Source organism: Bacillus rossius, chromosome 1, assembly GCF_032445375.1.
Source record: "Bacillus rossius redtenbacheri isolate Brsri chromosome 1, Brsri_v3, whole genome shotgun sequence".
Lineage (NCBI taxonomy): Eukaryota > Metazoa > Arthropoda > Insecta > Phasmatodea > Bacillidae > Bacillus > Bacillus rossius.
This window is the reverse complement of record NC_086330.1, coordinates 279803732-279831090: the sequence shown is the minus strand read 5'-3', so window position 1 is coordinate 279831090 and position 27359 is coordinate 279803732. Positions and strand designations below refer to the sequence as shown.

At 40.4% G+C, this 27359-nt stretch overlaps 1 protein-coding gene across 3 annotated transcripts in view; it reads left to right on the top strand.

The window, feature by feature from the left end:
- The window catches only part of LOC134527641 (RNA polymerase-associated protein CTR9 homolog), a 118366-nt gene extending 103993 nt beyond the window's left edge, over nucleotides 1–14373 (top strand). For all 3 annotated transcript variants that reach the window (XM_063360502.1, XM_063360503.1, XM_063360504.1), the window contains exons 22-23: nucleotides 6003–6082; nucleotides 7535–14373. In XM_063360502.1, coding sequence (XP_063216572.1) covers nucleotides 6003–6082; nucleotides 7535–7587 — 133 coding nt within the window. In that variant the 3' untranslated portion in view covers nucleotides 7588–14373. The remainder of the gene's footprint in view (nucleotides 1–6002; nucleotides 6083–7534) is intronic.
- Nucleotides 14374–27359: the final 12986 nt, after the last annotated feature.

The following is a 27359-nucleotide window of genomic DNA, read 5'->3' as shown; positions in this document are numbered from 1 at the left end:
CTGTCAAATATGTCCAGTAACTAACGACACAACACGTTTTTTTATAAATATTCTCAGCGTGTTGAGGCCGGCCGATAAACCTTCCGCATTAACTTACCTTTAACGTCGGTAATGCTATGTTCACTTACAATTTGTAAAATAATAATACCAAAGATATAATTATTATGTACACCAGAACCCCGATTTCACGAACACCGGATTTAACGAAGCAGTGATTTTACGAGTACATTCTCGGGAACCATAAAAAAATTGGAAATTTTGACCAAATGTGAAAAACAGAAAAAAATATTTTAAAAAAAACGCAATGAAAGATCATATATACCGAATAAAAGCATGTTGGACCTCCTGCGGTCACCAGCAAAGCATAAACACGACCCAATGCGTGGTGCAACTGCTACATCGCTTCGTTATTGCTCGCGCGAGAGGCGGGACGTGGAATGTTAGAAGAAATGAAGGGGGAAATGCGGGGGATGACAGACAGCAGCCAGTGTGTTTCCTGCGTGGGGAATAAGTGGCGTAGCTCCTTTTTTTATGCTGTGTGAAGCTACCTTTTTCTATCAACTCACGGGGAAAAGATAATTGCTTGAGCTGTCAAAATAAACATCGCTGCGACAGTTAAAACAAGACGCGGGCGAGCATCCGGTAGGTCGATGTGTATATCTACTCGAAAAACATATCTCAATTCATGACACTAATAAGATTCCTTATAACTTACACGTGTAGCCTGATGTTTTCAGCTTGATCCATGCAAGTTCTTTAGCCACGTTTTGAATGAAAACAACCACCAGCCGGCCAGTGTTGTGCCCTGTTTAATATGCACAAAATATACCAAATATATTTGGTTAAAAAAAAAAAAACAGAAAAGAACCAAGGCAAAAAGAGTCAAAATAATGAGTGATGCCTTAAAACAGACCGCTCTCATAGACGAAGAAATTTTAAACACAAAAAAGGTTAAAGTTATGTGGCAAATATATATTTAGTAAATTGCCACCTGTTTTTTTAGTTGGGTATGTATCACATTTTGTGCATTTTTGTTTTATATTTAGTACTATACAGTTCCGTGTTTTAAAATGTGTGCTTTGTATAATGTATTACATAAATAAAAACATGTCATTTTGTATATATATTGCAAAACCTGGAAAATCTTGAAAATACCTGGAAAAACCTGGAAAAAACCTGGAATTTTTTATCACAAATGTAGTGGCCACCCTGTTAAATTAAAAAAAATAAATATTTTTACATAATAAGCCTGGTGACAATAATTTATTTATTTATTTCAAGTTTTGACATACCTTACCGACAGCTGACAAGTCATAGGCTGTAGGAACCATACATTAAAAAAAAAAAAATTAAAGAAAGGAAAAAAAAAGCAAACTATTGTAACATATTCATACATAGACATAATGCATTAAATTTTAACATGGACAATTATTTAGATTAAGGACAACTGTATACAATAAAACAATATTAATCATTAGAAAACAAACAAAATAAGACTTTACTGGATACATAAAATTTTGAATATAATCTGGTCATAATATGTAACTGGTGTCAGTAAAAAAATTTTCTTAAAATTTAGTGAAATTTTTATAATCGTCTAAGTAATGAAACTAGATTATTTGTTTATCAAACAAAGGAAAACAAATGATCAAGTTTGTTAAAATTATTAATAGTAGACCTGTGCAAATATCAGTTTTTTAGTTTGAATCAAATACAAATACAGATATCAAATTATTCGCCAGTATGAATATGGAATTGGAATAGTAAAGAAGAGAAGTAATCCCAATAAAATTTTTTTTCACAATATATAACAACTGGAGAATTAGGCAAATAATACTGAAAGGAAAGGCTGTGCATATTTGGTTTGTTTACGTTTTCCTTCACCACCATCTAGCGACATAACGTCATAGAGTTAGTTCTTTGTAGACAGTCGCCGAATGTTTGTTTACAAACTGTGTTTTGTTTTTAAACATAATTTAATGCATTTAAGAGGCATTGCCACTATAATACTTGTTTAAATTATTATTTTATTGACATTTCTATTCGTTAAATTCCTTCTTCGTTTGATTTCTTGGATGGTGCTTCGTGATTGGCTGAGGCTTGCTGGCACCTCTAACGAAGCACCTGGCACAATGAATCATAGGAAATAGGAATGTTTTCGGACCGATTGGCCTGGTACAGCTGCCTGTCAAGAGGTCCTGGCGGCAGTTGAATTTTCTGTATAAATTGCGTATGGGAGCGCGACAGTGGGTTTGTGTTGGTCCGCGAAATCACCATGGACAATTTGTGATATAAACTATTGTGCAGCTCACCCACAATTGCCTGCTGTGAGCATATTTGTGAATAGTCCAGAGACAACATCAGGTAGGCCATATTGAAAAGGTTCGTTGGTCACGAATTTTTTTAATGCCATCATGATTTAAGCCCAATTATACTACAGGGATAGTGTAATTTCTGGTTTATTGTGCAGCCAAAAGCAGAAACTAATATTTGTAAACATTTTTTTTTGTGTCCCGAGGCCTATATTTAATAACTATATACATATAAACAAGCATGAACATCCACAGTCTAGGGGTGGTATTTATATTCACGTCTTGAGCAATTCCTTCGTCAAGAAATTCTTATATGCATTCTTATTTAACATTTGTGTGCCATAGAGGTTGCTTGAGATGATCTCAAGTGATTGCAAACAAGACAATCTTGATGAAGACCATCTTATGATAGTTACATATTTCTTATTTATGAGAGGGCATTCTCCTGTCTCATAGTCGTTGCTTGAGAACACCATCGTAGAAGCATGTTTCATAGTCGCTGAGACCGTGCTTAAGAACACGAATAAGATCGTCTTTGCCAAGACCACTTCAGGCATGTCTCAAGCAATTGCTTGTTCTGATCGCAATGTATAAAATGGCGGATTCTCGTGAACCTCGTATTTTTAAACTTAAATAAATCCTGTATGAAGTGCTGAAGCAATTTTATATGTATTTTAAATGAGTTTAGTGTTTGTTTGTGACCAGTGGTTACATTTTCAAGTGCTAAACAGACACGTTTATTTACGTATCGATCACAGAACGAGTACAATGGATGTGGAAAACGATGCATTTAATGATGGTTGATGGTACATATCACAATCAGAAAATTTAATTCTACATTCGTGACACCCAAAATACATTAAAAATAATTTAATAAAAAGTGGCATTACACTGTTGATATACCATCATTTTCCACAAAACTTTGTTTAAGGTTTCGTAGTGTAATGGTTAGGGAGATGGGTTTCAAGCCCGGAGATTGAGTAAACAATGCGAATGTGGTTCAAATCCTGGCACTGACAATAATTTTTTTATAGTTACAGTAAATGAAAAATGCAAATACAGCTTTAAGAGAAATGTTATTAGATTAATTTTTTAAAATCTAATTGTTATAATATATTTAAATACATATCTCAATTTAATGATTTGGTTATTTCATACGCAGTAGGCTTTGAGACATACTGTAGTCTATATATTTTACTTATATTACGATTAAATTATAGAATCACAAGTAACTTGAACAAGAAAAATTAACCTATTATATGAGGAAATTAATGTCTTATATTATTGATGAACAAACACTTTATAAAGGGGTTTACAAAATTTTAAGTTCCTAACTATGTACCCTTATCAGATTCGTTCAAACTTATTGTTATAATTCTAAACATATATTTTTCTTACTTAAATTAAGAATTTTATTTTACTGTGTAGTTAAATCTGATATTTTTATTAAACTAACATTTACTGTACCTTATCCTGAAGCTGAAGCAGAGTGACATTTTCTCAAAAAAAATGTTTTTCACTACCTGAAATATTTTTTGATAATTCTGTAAAGACAGGTAGCTTTTAAACAAGTAGTAATTCAGTATTAACAGTTCTGAAGATGCTAACTTAATTTTATTATTTTTTAAAAGGGTATTATTAAATCGTTAGATACATAATTTCTTAATGTTAAACTTGCACTGGAAAGACAAAAGTCTATAAAGTTCTTAATTTTATTCATCTCAAGTGACACAAGCTGAGATGTACTAGAAGGTATGCATATTTGTGGTCGCAAAACATCAATTTTTTCCATGTGTGATTCAAGAGTATTAAAACAATAAACAAATTCCTCACATCAACGTACAAACGCACTTCGTATGTAGTGATATATACTCACTAAATCTTGTTACTATAAATAGCCTCAAATTCTGGGGTTTCAGTGCTTGGTGTGAATAGTACCAGAATATTTAACGAAAACAGTTCAATCGCCAAAGTTCGTGTATGCTCGTTTCTTTTCGGCTGTCTTAAGTAAGTGCTTCGTCAAGCCATAAGTACGGCAAACAAGCTCTTGCTTGAGCATGCAGTCTTCATGAAGCTCGTCTTGTTCGCGGACTATGAAACATGGAGATTGAAATCGCTGCCTTGAGAAACAAGACCGTCTTCGTCAAGACGGTCTCAAGACATTGCTCAAGATGCGACTATAAATACCAGCCTAGAAGTACTGAGTGTAATGTCTTCTGAACTACCAATTTTTTTATTAGCCAGAAACTTTTAAAATATAACCCTGAGATACTTAATTTTCCATAAACTGTGAGATTTATTAAAGTGAAAAAAATAAACTTTTTTCTTAGACTGTGCCCAACGTATTTTGAGAACTTGGATAATTTGCACTTTTAAAATCTGTCTTGAACTAGTTTATTTTCATAAAAGAGTATTGTATTGGTCTTTGGTAAATAAATCTTTTAAAATATTACATATTAAAAAGGTAATTATGTTTCAATTTAATCATGGTTTTTTTGTGTTTCTCCACCCCGTTACACAGTCACATCATAGGTATTTTTCATGTTCACAGTTTATTTTATTTTATTTAGTATTTATTTTGTGTGTGGCATCACAGTCGGTACGTAATTAGAAACATTCAGTTTGGTTCATTTTTTGTGAATCGGGATCACCTTGGCTATTTTCCATTTGCTAGGATAAACTTGCTATTTCAAACTAGAATTAAATATATGTTGTAATAGTGGTGCTAATATATGGGAGTAACCTTTTAAAATGAAATTACATATTCCATCAGGACCAGTTGATTTTGAGACTTAAGAGACTTGGACATTAGAAATATACTGGGCAAATACATTCGATAACACAGTGAATTCATTAGATGTAACACCATTAACTTTAAGAGAGTGTTGTTCCTAATAGCCTTTTTCCATAATTTTAACAGATCTCCAAAACTTTTTAGGGTGTTGTGTGATAATGTTATTAATCCACCAGAGTCCAATGAATTTTATCACGCTTGATTACAATTTTCACTTGTTTATGATGATGAGAAAATTGAGCCTAGGAAAACATGTTGGTTCTTCTGTATAATTTATGAAAATATTTCTTCAATTTCAGGACATGAATTAACTTTTTTGAAAACCAACGAGAATATTTGGTGACCTTTTTTGTTGAAGTTGGTACAAAGATATTAATTTTATTTTCATATACAATTTTTTTTATGGTTCAGCAAGATCATTAACATCAGAAGATTTGTAAAAGTTAGACCAATCATGATTTTTAATAGAATTGTAGAGGCCAAGAAAATTACAGTAGTTGTAATTTTGAAATACAGAATATGATTTATTGTATAAAAAACTTTCTATTATAATATTAATGTTAAAAGCAAGATGATTTAGGACCTTTTGGGTATGCACAGTGTTTGTATGAGTTACTGTACATTGAGAAATATTGGAAAAACAAAGATATAGGAGATTTTTAGATGGTTGAGTTTTATTGCAATGGATTAGCTCGAGGCTAGAGGTAAAATTAAGTAGATGATGAGCTTTGGTTTTGATGTGAGCATGTAAGATGTTATCAGCAAGATTGTCAGCACAATCAACTCCAGGAACATTGAAATCACCAAGTATCAATAAGTAATCTAGGCAGGAAACGAGTTTATTTTGTAAGGTCTCAAAATATTCTTAGTCAGCATTGTGTTTGGAATTTCGGCAGGTCACCTTCTCCGGAGACGAGGAAGTCGATATCGGCCAGCGAGGCTGGGTCGCCCCGGTCCAGTCCTGGGAAAGGCTCAGGTCAGTCAGAGAAAACATATATATAGTTATATATTTATATATATATTTATAATAGCTGGTTGTATCATTAAGTAATAGACATATCAAAGACTAACAGTATTTTCTAGCATATAAGACAAGAACTTATGCAAGTTGAAAGTTTAGAGCTGATAATTGTTATATCATTAAATGACTTGTTATTGTATGTGATGCTACTTATCTCGCATTTGCATGGAGTCTGCACGCCTGGAGGTTTTTATGCTGCATTTCCATGGAGGAGTATTGGAAAAAAGTTATTATGAATTGATTAGCTTAAACCAGCCTTTTACCCTTGTATGAGTGCATCCACACTTATAAACTTAACCTGTTATTCTGTCTGCCAAGCTTTACTTTGTAATATGCTCTGTATTCCTGTCCTGTAAAAATTAAAAGCAAGTTAGTTAAATCTGATTTCTCCCCTCTTGTTTATAAAACTGCTGATGGACAAGATCCAAGCACAGATCCTTCCAGTCACAGCAGTCAAGTCCTAGATTGTTATCTAAGACAGTGCAAAATGAAAGCAGTCTGATAGTGGGCAGTATGGGTTCCTCGTTGCATCGGCCTACACACCGGTTTTGGTTTTGTTGCAGTACGTCTTCATGTGCTATGTCCGCCTGTTGTCACGTGCTATGATAAAGACCAATGAACCATTGTTATGTATGCTGTAAAACTGTCAGAAATAATGTGTTAAGATATGTGTAATACTAAATAATAATTAATTAAAAAAGTCCATAATTTAAAATTATACTGCACCAATTTTAGAATAAAAATATGGTGTGTAATATTACATCATATGCTACTAAATATTAATATTAGATCCAAATCAAATACTACTTTTTGAAACAGGTTGTTCTAAGTTATGTTGAAAAATAACACTGAAATTCTTTTATTTTGTACTCATGTGATTTGAAATATGTGTACACTTTGCCAATTTTACAGTGTTTTTTGGAATGTTTTTATGAATCAAAACATAGAATTAATGGTAATAAATTGCTCCAACTATGCCAAGTGTGTCTGTAAAGCCATGGGGCATTTTCAACCGGTCACAGGAAAAAATGAAACAAGACATAAATGTGAAATCTTCGCCAAAAAATTCATGCAAACCGTTGCACATCATACCACAGAAACTCTGTGCGATACTGTCCAGTGTAGCACAAGTTCCAAGCTTTCATTTCATTTCTGTTAGCAACGACAAGCGTTCATAACTGCATCTTGACTTTATGGCCATACTGTATTTATCATTGAATTATAAGTTGCCCATACATTTAGTCTTGTTGTAAAAATTGTTCAAACAGATATCTAATATGCAGAGGACAGTATGGTGGGGAAAAAGTGCAGAATGTCTTGAGTATCTGTCCTGGTGGTTATTCCCATCTGTTGTCATGTGCCAAGTGTCATGTTCTAAAATACATCCATGGCTTCTCTTTTGTGCAGGTAAATCTGTGTCAGAAAACGACAGCAAGAACTCCGGTAGTGACAGTGATTAGCTGCCTCATGGCCCAGGCAGCTTCCGACTCCTTCACTGGTTGCATTTCCGTCAGAGGGAGTGTTGCTGTGTTTTTGTTCTTTGGAGTGAGCGAAACGTGGAAAAAGATGTGGAACTGATGAATTTGAACGATCAACCAGTATGTAATTTGTTTGGAGCTGTTTGTCAATTTTGGAGTCGGATAATTGATAGCATTGCCGTCTTGTTTACAGTTTGATCCCTTCTTGTTACCTTTGTAATAGTTGTGCTAAAGTGATCTAGTGTTTTTTTTTAATCAATTTTTTTCTCACTGTGTCAATTTATGACTGTAAGTTTTGAAAATAATTTTAGAAGTTTTTTATTTCTGTTGCTTTTCATGCTCTTTGTTTAGCAAAATTAGAAATATTATAATTGTAATGAACCCCTCATTATGTAGGATCCTGTCTGCAGTATATTTATTCAAAATTTTCCTCTTCAATTAGCTCAGTTCAAAATACTATTAAGCACAAAGTTCATAGTATTGAAATAAATAAAAGAATATTCTCTTTTATGTCACCTGCCATGAAATAGGCATGGGCTACTAATGGTACCACTCTACTTGATCTTTTAACATAACACAATGGAATATTAGAGCTGTATTACTCAATCAACGCTACTGCATCCATTATCAAATTAATTTGGCTCTTGCTCACGGATCAAAGCAGATGTAATGTGTCTGTTCATTGTTAAAAAAAATCACTGTGATAATTCTCATAGTCCAGTTGCACAGGTAGTCATGCAGACGAGACGCTTTGCTTCTGCACCCCTCAACACTCTGAAAAGTGTGTGATTTTCCTGCAGAAACAGCCAGTGAGGGCTCAGCTTACTTCAGCAGCATTCTCTTTTATCCAAACTCTTAACAACTTTTTTTTTTACAAGGAAGTCTTTTTAGTTTCTTTTAATTTTCTTGACACTTCAGCTATCTATTCTACAGTGAAAGTCATATTATTCACCAATGTCTGATTACCAATTTTTGTAATAATTAGGCCTTTGGGGATTTATAAAACTAATTATTTATTGTTCGTATTCATTTCACTATCACAGTTCACAATTTTTAATTTTTTTTTTCTGGACAGAGTCCTTTCTTCATAATTACCAAATATTCGTAACAATCAATTCATAGAGTAGAGAATTCAAATTTTAAGGGAATAAAAAGCAAAAACAAACCTTGCAACATATTTTAGAACTAACATAAAAATTTTACGTCGTTTTTGGTAAATTTTATTTACTGTTTTCTTCTGTTCCTATAAATTACATTCAAAGTGTAGTGAAGTTGTTGCATATTACCTGGTGAAACTATGGAAATTTAGGTTGAGTCAAAATAGTCATTGCCATTGCGCTAAACCATTTACAATTCTTTGTTAGAATTTGATGTTCCAACTGTTATAAAAAACTTTTTTTTCACCTACTCATGATATTTGAATTTGATGTTCGTAAACAAGAATATTTTGCTTTTTGTATTCAAATTCAGTTCAAACTGATACATATACAGCTTATTAATAATAAAACACTCAAATTTAGAATATAAACCAAAGTAACACTAACACTATTGACTTAATTATAAATTTCTATAAATGCATCTAAAAAGATGCTCGTGGCTATTTCGCCTAGTGTCCTATTCGTAAAAATGCCTCAATGTTGTTGATGCACAAGAACCATAAGTACATATATTTATTCTGGGTGACGTTATGTCAAAGTTTGTTAGGTTTTGGGCTGTGTAGCTGTTGTTCTGTATTTAGGTGGATCATACCTTGCCATCTTATATTTTGACATTTTTGCTATAATTCCTTAAGTTAAATATATATGTATATATACATATACACACAGATATATATATATATATATATATATATATATATATATATATATATATATATATATATATATATATATTAGTTATTTACTTGACTAGTAGAACTGAAGGATTACTGTGTTTTGGATGCTGCAAAGTGAATATACCATATTTACTCACAAAAGGGTTGCCCCTGCGTATGGGTCACACCCTTACTTTTGGGCAAAAAATTCTAACATTTTCACCATTATGGTTGCTCTCGAATATGGGTTGCGCCATATAAATGTCTCCAATAGGATACAAGTGAAAACATTTTTGTCCGTGTCTCAGCTTATTGCCACATAAGAAACACAACACTGATCTATTTTCCTTGTCAATTTTTTTTGACAGTTTCTTCAATAAAAACAAGTACGCCCTTTACAGCAGTTTTGTCATGAATGAAATGTTGCAGTAGAAATCGTAGGAAATCTCACACAAAAACAGTGTTTGCTTCACAAAAACCTATAGAGATATAAACGTGATGATTGAGTACAGTGCCAGTTCACAGACATTTACAACGATAATGAGGGAGGGAGAACCATAAACACTCCTGCATGGCCACACGTACTCTCTCTCACACACACACACACACAAACACATATGCATGCACGCACACAGGCACGCCTGCACCCCCACTCCCCTCTTTCTCTCTGTGGCTGGTTTATTTTTAGATTCCCCCTCTTGCAGAGCCCCAGCCACGTCACTTACCGGCGCTAGCTGGGTAGCCGCCCAACAGGCGGCAGACGTAGCTTAATGCCTTACACACACTGCTGAGCTATTTAAATTAAATAATTCATATTTACTTGTGACATATTTATTAAATACCAACACAGACTAGTTATTTAAGAAAATAGTCAACCACAACAGTGCAATGTTAACAATGTTAATTTTATTTTTACCCAAAATGGAAAATATGCATAAGGGTAGCAGTTCATTTTACTAAACAAAAAATCAGCATAAAATTTGTGACCCATATGCGGGTAAATACGGTAGAATTGAATGCTAAAAAAATTTAAACAATCTAATACAATTGTGAATATTTTTCTTAGCAAGACTCTATTAAACTTAATTTATAAAAAAAAATGAAATGAGTGATGTAAACAAATAACATTATTGGTTAATGGTGGTACATATTGGCTCAACGAAGTATTCTTAAGATATTATTAAAACAAAATCCTACATAAACAACAATCTATCCACTATTGTAAATATCCTTGTATTGATACACTTTCTATGCACTTAAAATAAAACTGCATGTAACTGAAGATGCATGAAGCTAAGGCTTTTCGTTTTTCAAGTTTCGCAACTTACTGAAATCTTTGCATTATGTTTGAAGCTTGGGATGAAACAAATTGCTAAATTCCTGGAAAAAGTTAAATCAATTATCTAAAACAGCTTTGATTTGATTTGCTAAGTCGAAGCATTGCACAGGCCTAACTATATAAATATGTAATGACCTTTGAAGAATTATTTATGCTGTTACTGTCTGGTATTAAAATTAATCCTTGCAACTATGTTTCTGTGAATATTGTTTTTTACATTTAAATTGAATTGTGAATCAAATATTACAAAGTTCAGGAATATCTGTTATTTTTCCAGTCTAATTTTTACATATATTATTTTTCTCACTCCACAGGAGTTCAAGAAAAATTGATCCACATAAAGTAAAATATAAAATAAAGGTATATACGTACATAGAACCATAATGAAGAGGTGTAAAGTAAAGAGAGAAAAAACCTGGCAATGCAATTTCGTAAACCAGTAAATTTTAAGTTTGAAAGTTGTGTTGTTGGTCTGAATATATGCACAAAGTAGAGTATTATTAATTATTTTAAACTATAGACACTGATTATTTGTTAAATATAAAAACAATGTGTTCAAGTTGCAGAAAACAAATCTAAATTTCTAAATAAATCATCTTAGCACTATACATGTTACATTTTTTTTTCTCAGTAATAATTTTTTGTGAATAAGGCCCACGTGTGAAACCAATAATTTTAAAATATATATTAAATTTGAAATGTTGAATCAATATCAAGTTATTCATGAATATAAAATATTTTTCAAATAATTGCAGACTCCTACTTGCAACCGCTTATTTTCCTTGAGCATCTTCAGTTGAAGAAGTACAACTTAGTTACACAGCTAGCAAGTGTTGGTTTCAATAAAGCTAAAGATAAAATGTGGTTGTTCAAGCCTATAAAACTAAACAACACATCTGTATTAGAAAATGTGGTCAGTTTATGAAAAAAGAAATCCTATATGGTGGTTCTGATCCACTTTAGCTGTGTGGAATGCAACAGTTATACATCTACTCCATTGTTATAGCTATGTATGATCTGTATCAGGTTTCTTAATTTACCTGCCTTTTGTCAGTATGACCTTCATAACAGTTTCCTCACCACTGCTTCATACATATTCTCTTTATACAGTTTTTTTCTTATAAAGACTGACACCCCGTGGTTGTTACGTAATTTTAAAAAATTTATAATCACTTGTTGAGACATGTGTTATACTTAAATAAAAAATTTTCAACTGTGTAATTGTAGTTAGTTAAAAATATATGTAAGTGTATTTTATACGGCACCATTTTTAAAATATAAATATTGTCTTAATATTATATCATATCCCATGTATCGAAACTTATGTAACCGTAGAACTTTTTTTTTTTTACCTTTTTTTACAGTGACCAAGGTAATGTCGTGTAAATAAAGAAAAACCTGAAACATCATCTCATAAACAGTTAATCGAAGTTGTATTGTACATGAAACCAAATGTAAGTTAGTGGAAGTTTGGTGGTCTTTTGATATTGGAAAATTATAGTTCAACCTCTTGAATTTATTTAGTGTAATTTAATTTTAATGTGTGAAACTCAAACAAGTTTATATGTCAAATATTTGTTCTCTCTTACAGTTTTTTTTAGTTGGGAAAAAGAAAAACAGAGTTTACTTGTAACATTTAGAAGTGAACAGAAATAATAACCTTAGTCTAGCTATGCCTAGTGTGGGTTATCATTGTGTGCTGTCATGCGTTTAGTGAATGGCATTTTTAATTATTATTTTTCGAACAAAAAACATACACGGGAACTAGGAAAAAAATGTTTAGAAGTAGGGTGTTTACACATAACTAAGTCATGAAAAAGTAACAAACTAGACTGGTTATAAATCTTTTGTTTCTAGCAGCCATTAGTTAAATCACATTTTGTCGCTCATGGAGAATGTCAACGTGGTTATGTAAAGAGTCATCTCGGAAAAAAGTTTTAGCTATCCAACGTAAAAAAGTCTGTAAGTTCCTGTTTTGCATATGTATTTATATAAAAAATGACCCAATGATTTAAAAAATAGTGGTAAGAAAATTTTATTGAAGCTCCTGAAAAAGTCCTGAAACTAGTTCTCCAGTTATTAATAGAGCATTATTCTACTCATGTCGATGTAGCAATGAAAGTGCTCATCATTGGCCCTACCGCACGCCAGGATATATTTTTACATTTTAGCTGATGTAATGGTCTTTGGAAGTCCTTGCTTTCCCAGTTTGTAGTCCTTGAATTTTTAGTGTTTGCATGATTAGAATGGTTGTGAATAATAGTGAGTGGCTAGTGGTGATGTTATGCATTTTTGCAATCAAATTGGTACAATGTTCTTATTGCCTACATATTTGTTTGTTTATTCCTAAGAAGAAAGTTCATAGCAAATACTAAAGGTTTATGAGCATTCACAAACATTCCTAGTATTTTCTTTTATGTATTTGCTCTATAATAGTGTTAAAAAAAATAATTTGTAAAAAAAGAAAATTTACTTATGTATGTAGCTTACTGATTTAAACTGAAAAAGAAAAATGTCTTAACTTATATCAATATTATCAGTTAGGTCCTTAAAATGTACTTATGAACTCTTGAATAGGACATGAAATTATCTACAAGAACCCTGTAATACTTGGTGCAATTCAACCTTTTTTCACAATATCGTATTCAAACTAAAACTGTCCTGTGCAAGAGAATAACATATAACATGATTTTTAAAGAAAAAGTACCAACAATTTTACAGTAAAGTGTTTATGGATGTTTTTTCTGTGTTTAAATGTTTCAGAATTTAAAAACTAGTGATGGGTCAAATCCAAAATTTCTTCAATTTGAATTACAAAAACCATTTCGAATCTATCCCATAAATCCCACAAGAAATAAAAAATATTCAATAATTAATTGAAACAGTCAACTTTTAAAGTGTTTGTTTCAAGAACTAAGTTTTCTGAATTACCTAATAAGTATGTGTCGTAATTTTATTTATATAGTTGCATTTTTAAAATAAAATATCTTAGGGAATGGCAATGAGAGAGATATGAAGAAAATCACAGTTCTTCTAAACTTCAGAGTTGTCACTTGTCAGTGTTGAATTTTTGAATTTACTATAGTTCTTACAGCATTTTTCTTGATATCTTTTAAACGCTAGAGATTCAATGGTATTTGAAGGTTCGAGAATTCAACCAGCCCATCATCATTAAAACATAAACCTACAATAACATTGTCGTACTTTTTCTTCTATAGCCATGTTCTTGTTGCAGTGCACAATACGGTTTTCATTAAAAAGTAGTGATATTGATAAAATTTATGGAAAATAGCCTAGTAGTAGTTTACATGTAAAATCCTATCCCGGTGTACAGCTATGTCTGTAGGCAGGCATGCCCTTTTAGTGGTTCTAGAAATTCACACATTACACTGAGCTTCAAATTGGTAGTGTGGGAACTACTTCAAAAATAATTTTCTGTTGTAAACACCTAACTCTGTGGCTGTGTATATTTACTTGTGTATGTGTGTTCTTGAATCACAAAAGCAAATTGTATTTAGAGTGAATGATTTCGGTGAGTAAATATGTTTTATGTATACATTTTGTCTTGAGTGAGTGTGACACAAATAAAAAAACAAAAAAGTATTTAAAATATAGTTTTATTTTGTAACCTTTTGCCTTTCACTAGAAATGCGGAATTAGTACACTAACCTACTGCAGTAGGTCAAAAAGGTGGAAGGGTAGGGGTTAAATTCTCAGAAGCAACAATAAAACCCACATTGGTAATTCTATACTTAACATGATTTGTCATTTGTTTATTAACTAATTTATTTTAGATCATGAGATTTTATTAAATATTTCAATAAAATACACAAAAATGTTTTTTCTCCTAACTTTTGCCAGATCACTTATCTTCAACCATGTCAATTTGGGTTTGATTCCTGGTGGGGTGGAATGTTAATTTTTCACAAGCGAGAAACGTGGCAGACGTTACAGTGAGCCGGTGGGTTTTTCCGGATTAAAGTAAACTTTACGACAAAAATCTGCAAAAAGTAGACAAAAGCTTTGTGAAAAAACTGCAATAAGACTAACAATGCCACCTTAAAAGCACACACAGTTGAGTGCAGTAAACCACTTCAGATTCAATGTTGTGCAAGTTTCTGCTCATTTTACAGGCAAGGATAGAGTTCTAGCACAAGACACAATTTGTTTTGTAATTTTTTAAAATTATTTTTATTGGTCTTAGAAAAACTGCTCTTAAACTTATTATTTTATCTTTTTATATTTCTCCGTAATTTTAAAAAGAATCATCATAGTAAATTATTACATCAGATTTTTTATCAAAATGGATTCATGTATTTATTTTGTACTCTTTAGGAGGCATTGGTTAGATTTAATTGTCTTCGGTGAGCTACTGATTGTAAGCATGGAGTTGGGAATTATTATAGGTCATATTTTTTTCAGTTAGGTCAGCTACGTAAAATAATAGTGTGGGCTACGGCAATATAAAAGCCATGCATTAACATTTTATTTATCACTTAAATGTTTCTAGGAGATTATAGAAGATTTATATACTCTCCGTTTTAGTTATGCTGGACTGTTACTGTAATTGTATTTTGGAGTTTATTCCCGTTTGTGCAATGAGTAACATAATAGCAGTCTCCAGCATTCTTTTACATGCATCTAAACTTACTTGCAAAAGATAACAGTGAAAGGAGCATATAAGTACTTTGAAGCTTCTGTCATGTCAACAAATTTGACCTCAAAAACTTTATAGGTGGATTTTTTTTTTAAATTTCAGTTGCAGCAAATTATTTTATTATAGTCACTGTGTTTGTGGTGGCAGAAAACAAGATAAAATGAAACCAACGACCACGAGGCAAAAGTACTTCTTGGAGTCAAATGTGAGACATAAAAGTGCTCGCCTCGCTGTAAAACAGATCAGCCATAATATTGTCACGATTTATAATGTGGGGAGAACTGGGTTCATAAAGGATAGCCTAACTAAGTTTTTTGTACTTAAATGTGTCGGGTTACAAATCACTGGCAATGTCTCAAGTTTCGTAGTTCACACACTGCACTGGAACTAGGCTCAACAGTGGTTCACCACTTACTTTGCGCCTGTCCACACACAGTCTCGGGCCACTCAGTCGCAGCACTCTCACGATCAGTCGGAACTCTGCGTTGCGTCACTCTGGTGGGAAGGGGGGGGGGGTGCCTCTCACCCTCTTCACCAATGTCGCACTTCCCTTAGCTCGCGGAACTCTTGGAACTCCGGAAGTGTTGTAGAACTCGCTTGGAATCCGCTCGGAACTGCCACAGAGGCCGGCGTCTCTTAAGTACTATGGCGCCCTTCTCGAACCGAAGAGAGTAGCAGTGACGAGTCGCGTCATCCCGGCTGACCCGACACCCGAACAGACCAGAAGGGCAGCGTCAATTCACGCGGTGGCCCGCGGAATTCACAAGGCCGCTCAGCGATAGATATTAGCACTGCGCAGGATGATGAGATGCCGGGGGGGGGGGGGGTTTAGCGACGACCCTTGAATCCGGCCAGGCATGCGTGACATGTCTTACGTCAATGGATGGCGCGTGAAGCCAGTGGCCATGCGGGACCGCCAGCCAGCTCCGAACCTGGCATCGCATTTCAATTAATAGGTAAATAATCTTATTATTAAAACTTACATACCTGTTTACTTTACAGTCTAAATTGTATTCTTCTATGGAGTGGAAGAAAAGAAAATTCAAAGATATCGGCTCCAAAAAACAGATGGTGAAAATAAATGTTGAACGAAAACAACTACAAATGAAAAAAAAGGGGCTGTATCCAGAGAACCACCGCTCAGCGGACGAGACTGACTTCGGCAAGAGATTCTCAGGGAAGGAGAGCTTATATCGCTGGAACAAAATGTTTTTGACCCCACAGCAACCACGAACTAAAACCACTACGAAAATGTAATTTCCAGCCAAATTATGTGTTTAACGCACCTTTTACCAAAATAGATTTTGTTCTTAGAATCCTTCGTTTATCGGGGAGAAAAATGTTCAAAACCTTGAATATTGTAAATTGTTGGGGGAAAAAAAAAAAAAAAAAAAACCTGGTTTTTTGCCTTAGAATCCTTTGCTCTATCGGAAAAGATGGTCGAACATCGAAATTTTATGATTCGGAAAAAAATAATCACAAAAATGCAATTTCCAGCTAAACTAGACATTTTACACACTTTTTACCAAGACAGATTTTCGCCTTAGAAATCTTTGCTCTATCGTAAAAATGGTTGAAACTTTGAAGACGAATATCCTACGTGATGAGAAGTGCAAAAACTGCATAGCTTGGCAGGAAATTGCTGATTTTGGTAATTTTTTTCAACTTGTAAAAAGTAACCTTTTACTACTGGATGGTGGAGGGGGTGTTCTATACACGTCCCACTCTAGTGGAAACCGGATAATACGAATATTCTGGCCGGAAATTGCTTTTAAGGGAAATTTTGAAGTTGTAAAAATTTAGGTTTTTACTGCTGGTGGGTGTAGTGTGCGGTCTGAACACAAGTCGTGCCCTAGCATAAACTCGATATAACGCACAGTTTGTTCGAAAAAAAACATTGCTTATAGTTAGGTACACGTTCGTCTTAGTAACATGCATCACTTACTTAAGAATAACTGGATTGAGACAAAACAACATAGGCTCCTAACATCCCTGAAAAAAGTGAATTAAATCCAGACTTCATTTAAAATTTTTACGAGAATGTAAGTGACAAAGCATAATCTGTCGGAAATCTCACAATGTGTTTGAGCCATAATTAAATCAAGCAAAATTAGCAATTATTCATCAGTACACTCCATGAATTCAACATCACTTTCACACTTAAATTGGGAAAATTTGCAGGCTGCCATTGGATGCATTTTTTGTACTAATTGATGCACATGATGTGTGTGACAAAATGTAGGTTCGCAAAAGAAAAATAAATAACATTTCATCTTAACTTAAGTGTATGCATATAGATGAAACAAACTCTAAATAAGTCTTCCAAAATGGTTATTAATATTTTAAAAAAAATACAAGAAAATTGCAAAGAAAACCATATATTTTTGACACTTTGTTAAACTGCACTTCATTGAGTTGACATTTATTAGTTTTATCGTCTTTTAAATATAATATAGATAGTAAAATGTTTTAGTCCCAAACATCTAGGTACTATTTGTGTTATGGCCAAACACGTATGTAAGCAAGCATGAACTGTTACACAAAGATTGCAAGTAATAAAAGTGTTTAAAAACAATTTTAATTATTTGTTGTACTTAAATCTTAAAACATTAACTTTTCTTAAATTATAGTTTGTGTCCTTATTGACTAGTTATAGTTCATAAACTGTGCATAGACTTACCCTTAGAAATTTTATAATGAAAAAATATTTAAAAAAATTAACATTCCTTATATTTTTACCGTACAAGACGCGATGGTCCATCAGCATCACCGCCGACGACAATAAGATGCGATCCGTAGAACTCTGAGAACATTAGAGCAATAAGACCTCTTAGATTGGGAACTCTGAGCACAGTAGAGTAACAAGAACACTACATTGGGAACACATGAATTGTTGCATTCCTAAGGGGGGGGGGGGGGTGGGGGGGGTAGAGGCAAAAAAACTATCAAGAAAAGTATCATGGATCGAAAAAATTTACAAATTAATATTAAGAGGGTTAATTTTAGATGTAGATTTCCATTTACCACTGTGGGAGCAGTACTTCAAAAGATAGCAGACAGTGCGAAAATAGCCGTGATGGAAGTATTTTTTTTAAAATATGCCCAACAGAGTTCGCAGGGTGCCCTAGCGGAGAACCGATGTACAAACTAAGGCGTCTCAGCGGAAGGTAGGAGGTGCCTGAGTGGTGTGCAAAGTTTTTGCCAGGGGAAGGGGGTAGAAACTTAGCTGGCCACACTCGGGGAACTTGAGAGGAAGGAAACAGGTAATATTCTAAAGCTGTGGGAACTATATAGGGCGTACAGGAGCGCTGTGCACTAGACAATGGAACATGCTTTCAGCAGCATGCAACTGAGCTGCAGGACGTGTCAAGCTGTGTCTCCAGGATGTCTGGTAGATAGCGCTGTTTTTAACATCACCTTAGATGAAGACCTCAGGAGGTACAGCGTAGGATGAGTTACACTTTTTTTAATACATGGTGAGTTACCATGAGTTACCACTTGATGCCCGTCCAGCCATTTTCAAATTAAAAAGACATTGTTGAGAAAACTTTGTCTGGACTAGTTTTAAGGTACCTCATCAATATATTCTCTCAGGAGGCATATGTACAACAATAGCATCTCCTCCACCAGCCACACTACTTGTAGTTCTTCAGCTCGCCTCTCCTGGCTAGGTGCCTCTGAAAATCTGCACTATCAAAGATTTTAAAAATGTGATCATTTCTGTCCTTTAATTTTTTACCTCATAAAATTTAATGGTTGCTCAAAACTCCCTAAGCTTCATGGTGCACTTAATAGTCTGGAGATAAAATCGTTTTAATTATTGATTAAAAGGTTTCATAAAAGGTTTTTTAAAATTTCCTTTATTAGTTTTTTTTGAAACAGCATATTAAAAATTTTATAATTTGTTTTAACTTCTGACAAACATATTTATTTAGAATTCCGTTATTTTTTTTTTATCTAGCACAATCATATATTGTTAAAGTAACCACGATTTAAGTGCTTCTAATTGTTTAATTACTCCTAAGATGATGTCCAAAATAATACTGTTTCAATTAAGGCTCTTGATATTTTAAAACAGTTGAGTTTATGTTTTAATTTGTGATTTTAGTTTGATAAAACTCTAGAGAAACAATTATTTCACCTTTTTTTTTTCTCTAGGTTGGATTAATTTTTCTACTCATAATACAAACATATAATTTTACAACTAAACCGATACCATTGTCGATGGATTTACATCGTTTGGACTGGGTGACAAATGTATGGCTCAATTTTTTATATAAGTACAGGTATATTATCTTAGTATCGTTCAAGGCATGTGCAGAAAATTAAAGTCCAGGCAGTGAAACGAAAGCAGATACGTTCATATAGGCCTACAATTATTTTTACAATTTTGAGTCAGCTCTGGAATAGTTCTTAACACTAAAATTATATATGTCACAAGAGTAGTATGTGAATGTTCCTCCTGAAACTGGCGTCTGGCGGTGGATTGTGATTGTCAGTCCGCCATATTGGATTGTGACGTCACGGCGGCCATCTTGGACTCAAAAATTCCTCAAAATTCCTCAAAAATTCCTGTTTTGAGGAAAAATTTCTCGTTTTCTTCCACAAAAATTCGAAAATTAGGATTTCTAAAAACCTCAAAAGTGGTTTTGCCTTAGAAACCACGAAATTCCTAAATACGGCTTAAGCATCCATGTCTACTGCCTCCGATAAGCAATTTTTAGGAATAAGGACACCATGACCGCCATCTTGGATTATGACGTCAACGTTGCAAATACCGTTACGGCCGCCATATTTAAAATCTTAATTTATTATCCAATTTTAATGAAAACAAATTTAAATTTATAAAAAATTCAATTAATAAAATTTTAATAAAAATATTAACAAAACAAACATTTACGACACGGAGCTCGGAGTCCACGGTTCGAACCCGGTGAGGGCAATAAAAATGGCAACCAATCCTTCCCTCACTGTGGCTGCTGGCAGACTGAACCCCGCCACTTGTTTCATAGCATATATATCATCACCTAGTATGATGTCATGTCCGCCATCTTGAAATTTAGATGCCATCTTGAAAATCTTTATTTATTATCCGATTTTAATGAAAAAAATTCCAAAATTCATCGAAAAATTAACTTATTAGAATTCTGATTGATTAGATCGATTTCCGTCCTTGGTTCGAAACCGTTAAGAGCAAATGAAAACATCAGATCCTTCCTCCACAGAAGCCACCTACAGACTGACCTACCACCACCAATACCAAGGTATATATCGTCAGCTGGTATGACGTCATGTCCGCCATCTTGTCTTCGTCCGCTGGAGACCGTCATCTTGTTTTCGTCTGCTAGAGTGTGCTGGCCAGGGCCGAAACTAAGGGGTGGGGGGCAATGGGGGGCATGTGCCCCGGGCGGCAAATATCAGGGGGCGGCAAAATATGAAAAGTGGTTCACTAAAACAAAATGAAACTAGTCATTAAAAAAAGTTTTGAAAGTGTACATATCGCAACCAATAAGTTAGCCAAGAAATTAAGAAATTCTATTTAACTTGATTATGCATAATTTGTAAATATATTCGTACTTTGACGTCGTCTGGCCGACGACCACCCCAGAGCCCGACCTGCACCCGCCAGTATACGCTCCCGCTAACGGAACACACCCCTGGCCATGGCCCACCCGAGTCAGGCGACCCGAACAGCAATCAAAGACAAAGCCGCGGAAACCTGAGTAGACAAGAGAAGAACCGTACCCATTCCTCCTAAAACATTAAATTAGGATTTTAGCGACAATAAAATCTCTTCCAGACACACCCGTTTGGAGTCTAGCGTAATGAGGTCACGCCTGGCGCGAGAGAGGCCGAGCCTCCCTCGGACGCCATGCCAGTTCGGCAGTTCAGCGCAGCTCACGGACCGGGGCGGACCTACGTCCCACGGAGAGGCAACATCCTTTGTCTACATCGAAAGTAACGTCCGGTAAATATAGTCACTAATTAACAGAACCCCTTTTATTACTTAACCTCTCCGTGAGTACCCGGTCCCTTTTTTCGGTCCAGGACCTAATCCGGCCGCATCAATTTAAAGACACCCCGCACCACACTTGGTCAGCGGGGCTGCTCTTCAGTATACGGCACGGGCCGCCTCCCGCAACTTACAGAACTTTATTTAAGGTCACGCGCACGGCGCTGACCACAAACCCGCAAGGGAACTTGGACAAACTTAATTGCGGTGCGTGTTTTACCACAGTGGGCACAACACCCGCGCCGAGACATTTGCATACGGGATTGGCCGTCTCCAATCGTCCACCCCCTTAATTCAGTGTATTTTTGTATCCCGTATTTTGTATTGCTAACTTACGTTACCCGAGTAACGAGTGCCACGTAATTTGTGCGCGCCCCCTTAATTCAGTGTATTTTTGTGTCCCGTACTTTGTATTGCTAACTTACGTTACCCGAGTAACGAGTGCAACGTAACTTGTGCGCACCCCCTTAATTCAGTGTATTTTGTGTCCCGCCTTTGTGTTACGAAATTACGTTACCTGTGTAACCAGTGAGACGTATGAGACGTAACAGCGTCCGAGGCCACGTAACGCGGAACACAAACCATACGGCGCCACGGAATAACGAGTAAACCCCCCCCCGGGGACCTCTGTAGAGTGTTGTATTGTGTACGACTCGTTCCTATGAATAAAAGGTACGACACCACCACCTCAACTCCACGCCTCTTATTTAAAATCATCTCACGCAACACCGCCGCCGGCCCTAGTGGGCCACGCAGGGGCACATACATCCACGACCCCCAAACTCACGACTAGAACCGAGCTAGTCTGGCGCCCACCCGGACAATACGTAGCAAGAACCGCCTTTTCCCACTAGGAGCCACACCGGGACTCGAGCCCGAGACCCCGGACGACGGCATTTGGCGCCCGCTGCGTGGGGCAGAAAATAACGTGAAAATTTTTTTTTCTCCACCTCCTGGACATTTTCGAGATAAATTCACCAACAGGCGACAGCGGAGACACGAAACGGCCATTTTGGACACAGGAAGGGTCGAAGGCCAGACAGACCGGCGCGACGAGGCGAGCGGACAAAGGACACTCCAACCACCCCCACTTCCACACGTCATCACGGCGAGGCGAGCAACGGAGCGACGTCACCACCCCCACCCCGCGCGGACCGTTTTCGCCTCCTCTTTGTGCGGCTGTCCGGGCGCTCTCGGCCATCGCCTCACACGCCCATCCGCACCCCCGCCCATGCCGCGGCCATTCTCGGCCTCTGTTTTGTGCGGCTGTCCGGGCACCTGCCTAGCCGGCGAGCGCGACCCCGCGCGCAGACCTGCACAGCGCGCACAGAGCCACGAGTGAAAAACACGACTCGACACAGCTGAACACGCACGATAACAAGAGATGGATGCAGACGAATGCAGTGGGTGTTACCACCTCTACCCGAGATGGTACTTAAACGGCAGGATCGCCGCGGGGTACGAGTGTGGCTATTGTCAAGAGTATCGCACATACGGGATGACGATGTGTGGAAGCCGGTCGTGTCCTGGAGGAAGTAGCATGGGCTACCACTGCGACGAGTGTACCGACCTATGGCATCGTGACTGCACCAACGAGCGTGAAGGTACTTTGAGGCGCGAGTCCTTCACGTTCACGTGCGCGCGATGTACCGCAGGACGAGCCACCCAAGTGCAGTATTCGGGAGCAGCGCTACTAATTCCTCCCCTACGATACGCCGCGACAATTCACGACATCGAGACGCCACTCACGCAGACGCAAGACGTATCACGAACTCACGCCCCGACGACATCCGCACCGTCACGTACAACCGTCCCGACACCGACACTCACGCAGACGCAAGACGTATCACGAACTCATGCCCCGACGACATCCGCACCGTCACGTACAACCGTCCCGACGCCGACGACCTTCATCATGCCGCCAACAATCCCGCTCCCGTCGCCTCCTGTCCCGGAGCCACCAACCTCGGCATCCCTCGTAGACCTGACGCCTCCCGACCCAAGTCCGGAAACACCGTCACCAGCGAGACCACGCTACATCAACCTGACGCCACTCACGCCGACGCACTACGCCTCACCAAGGACGCCTTCCGTCCCGACGCCGACGCTCGTCACCCTCTCGCCGCCAATCCTGCTCCCTCCGCCTCCGGGCCCAACGCCACCAGCCTCAACACCCCTCGCAGACCTGACGCCACTCAACATGACTGCGACGACGCTTGACCCGCCAAAGCCGACCGAACGACGCACGACGCCGACCGTCCCACCGCAGTCTGCCACGACGACCCGAATCCGCAGCGTGTCGGAGACACCTCACGACGCCGGGATGGCCTCGCCACCGCACCTGACCACTGTCACAGTGCCGCGAAGGACCGTTCCGACGCAACCCGCGTCGTCTACGACACACGCCTCATCCGGGACGCCACCAGACTCGGCACCGACACGTCGCGCCACACCGTCGCCACCGCCTAGCTTCAATTACATGCAGCCGTCGTCACTGCCACATGAGCGCGCGGTCTCAAAAGGGACGCTGGAAAACGGAATGCCCAGGGCCACGACGCCGAGACGCCTGTGCGAGGCCCCGCCACCGGGACTCGCCCCGCGGTGCCCGCCTGGCTTCGAGGCACAGGGGATGGAGCCCACCAAAACGAGACAGACGCGCACGACATCGACGTCGACGCCGTCTTCGGCACCGCCTGAAACATCAAAAACGCTAGAGGCGCCACGACGCCGCCCCTCGGACAGCCTGCCACAGCAGCCACCGAGGCGACGCGCACTCTGCCCTCAAGAGGCGCCACGACGCCGCCCCTCGGACAGCCTGCCACAGCAGCCACCGAGGCGACGCGCACTCTGCCCTCAAGAGGCGCCACGACGCCGCCCCTCGGACAGCCTGCCACAGCAGCCACCGAGGCGACGCGCACTCTGCCCTCAAGAGGCGCCACGACGCCGCTACTCGGACAGCCTGCCACAGCAGCCACCGAGGCGACGCGCACTCTGCCCTCAAGAGGCGCCAGGACACCGCCCCTCGGACAGTCTGCCACAGCAGCCACCGAGGCGACGCGCACTCTGCCCTCAAGAGGCGCCACGACGCCGCCCCTCGGACAGACTGCCACAGCAGCCACCGAGGCGACGCGCACTCTGCCCTCAAGAGGCGCCACGACGCCGCCCCTCGGACAGCCTGCCACAGCAGCCACCGAGGCGACGCGCACTCTGCCCTCAAGAGGCGCCACGACGCCGCCCCTCGGACAGCCTGCCACAGCAGCCACCGAGGCGACGCGCACTCTGCCCTCAAGAGGCGCCACGACGCCGCCCCTCGGACAGCCTGCCACAGCAGCCACCGAGGCGACGCGCACTCTGCCCTCAAGAGGCGCCACGACGCCGCCCCTCGGACAGCCTGCCACAGCAGCCACCGAGGCGACGCGCACTCTGCCCTCAAGAGGCGCCAGGACACCGCCCCTCGGACAGTCTGCCACAGCAGCCACCGAGGCGACGCGCACTCTGCCCTCAAGAGGCGCCACGACGCCGCCCCTCGGCCGGCCTGCCACAGCAGCTGCCGAGGCGACGCGCGCTCCGCCCTCAAGAGGCGCCACGACGCCACACCGTGACGTCACCGCGGCTACCGGGTCGCCTGAGCTCCCTGCATCTGCCTGACGCAATGCAGGTCGACGCCACGGCACCTGGACGCCCGACCGCCCCCCCACCGCACGTGACCGCCACTCGGCCGATGACACCTGTCATCCGTCTGGCACGACGGGCCGCGAAACGCCCGCATGTCGGCAAGGCTGAGCCGGGCCGTGCCGAGCGCCGCCCGCGCTTGCAGCCCGCCTACCGAGAGCCACCTGACCTTGGTCGCCGCCGCCCCTGCCGGCCGGCACCCTGGCCACCACCGCACCGCTGCACGCTGCGAGACACCGCAGCCACACTCGGAACCACTGTCACCCCCCGAGAACGAGTCCGGGGAGGTGCTTAGGGCACAACCGCACAACGACCACGCCGACACCACCCTCATGATGATGGAACTGGACGACGGGGACGAGGAGGCCTCTACTCCAAACCCGCCCGGTACACCGGAACGGGAGAGGAGGCTGTACCCATCCACGCCGTACCAGACGCTGAGGGCCAACGTCAACAGGCCAGCCCCCGGATGTTCGGCGTGGGACGACCCGGGACAGGTGCTCGGGCCCTACCAACTGCGGCCACCGAGAGCGCCACCCGGGTGGAGCTGTTGCCGGAGCTAGGAGGCGCCACGACGCCGCCCCCGGCACGCCTGCCACGACGGCAACCGGGGCGGCGCGCACGCTGGCCCAGTCGGCCACGTTCACCAGGTCCAGTGCGCTGACCCTATCAGCCGCTGACCCCGCCCAGGCGCCACGACGCCGCCCCCGGCATGCCTGCCACGACGGCAACCGGGGCGGCGCGCACGTTGGCCCAGTCGGCCACAATCACCAGGTCCAGTGCGCTGACCCTATCAGCCGCTGACCCCGCCCAGGCGCCACGACGCCGCCCCCGGCACGCCTGCCACGACGGCAACCGGAGCGGCGCGCACGTTGGCCCAGGCGGCCACGTTCACCAGGTCCAGTGCGCTGACCCTATCAGCCGCTGACCCCGCCCAGGCGCCACGACGCCGCCCCCGGCACGCCTGCCACGACGGCAACCGGGGCGGCGCGCACGTTGGCCCAGTCGGCCACAATCACCAGGTCCAGTGCGCTGACCCTATCAGCCGCTGACCCCGCCCAGGCGCCACGACGCCGCCCCCGGCACGCCTGCCACGACGGCAACCGGGGCGGCGCGCACGCTGGCCCAGTCGGCCTTGATCACCAGGTCCAGTACGCGGAGCCAACCAGCTGCTGAGCCGCGAACCACGCCGGGATGGAGTGGCCGGAGCTAGGGGTGGCCCCATGTTAGCGGGACCATAAGCGGCGCAAGGTCGGGCTTCACAGGGGGGGGGCGTTTGACGTCGTCTGGCCGACGACCACCCCAGAGCCCGACCTGCACCCGCCAGTATACGCTCCCGCTAACGGAACACACCCCTGGCCATGGCCCACCCGAGTCAGGCGACCCGAACAGCAATCAAAGACAAAGCCGCGGAAACCTGAGTAGACAAGAGAAGAACCGTACCCATTCCTCCTAAAACATTAAATTAGGATTTTAGCGACAATAAAATCTCTTCCAGACACACCCGTTTGGAGTCTAGCGTAATGAGGTCACGCCTGGCGCGAGAGAGGCCGAGCCTCCCTCGGACGCCATGCCAGTTCGGCAGTTCAGCGCAGCTCACGGACCGGGGCGGACCTACGTCCCACGGAGAGGCAACATCCTTTGTCTACATCGAAAGTAACGTCCGGTAAATATAGTCACTAATTAACAGAACCCCTTTTATTACTTAACCTCTCCGTGAGTACCCGGTCCCTTTTTTCGGTCCAGGACCTAATCCGGCCGCATCAATTTAAAGACACCCCGCACCACACTTGGTCAGCGGGGCTGCTCTTCAGTATACGGCACGGGCCGCCTCCCGCAACTTACAGAACTTTATTTAAGGTCACGCGCACGGCGCTGACCACAAACCCGCAAGGGAACTTGGACAAACTTAATTGCGGTGCGTGTTTTACCACAGTGGGCACAACACCCGCGCCGAGACATTTGCATACGGGATTGGCCGTCTCCAATCGTCCACCCCCTTAATTCAGTGTATTTTTGTATCCCGTATTTTGTATTGCTAACTTACGTTACCCGAGTAACGAGTGCCACGTAATTTGTGCGCGCCCCCTTAATTCAGTGTATTTTTGTGTCCCGTACTTTGTATTGCTAACTTACGTTACCCGAGTAACGAGTGCAACGTAACTTGTGCGCACCCCCTTAATTCAGTGTATTTTGTGTCCCGCCTTTGTGTTACGAAATTACGTTACCTGTGTAACCAGTGAGACGTATGAGACGTAAC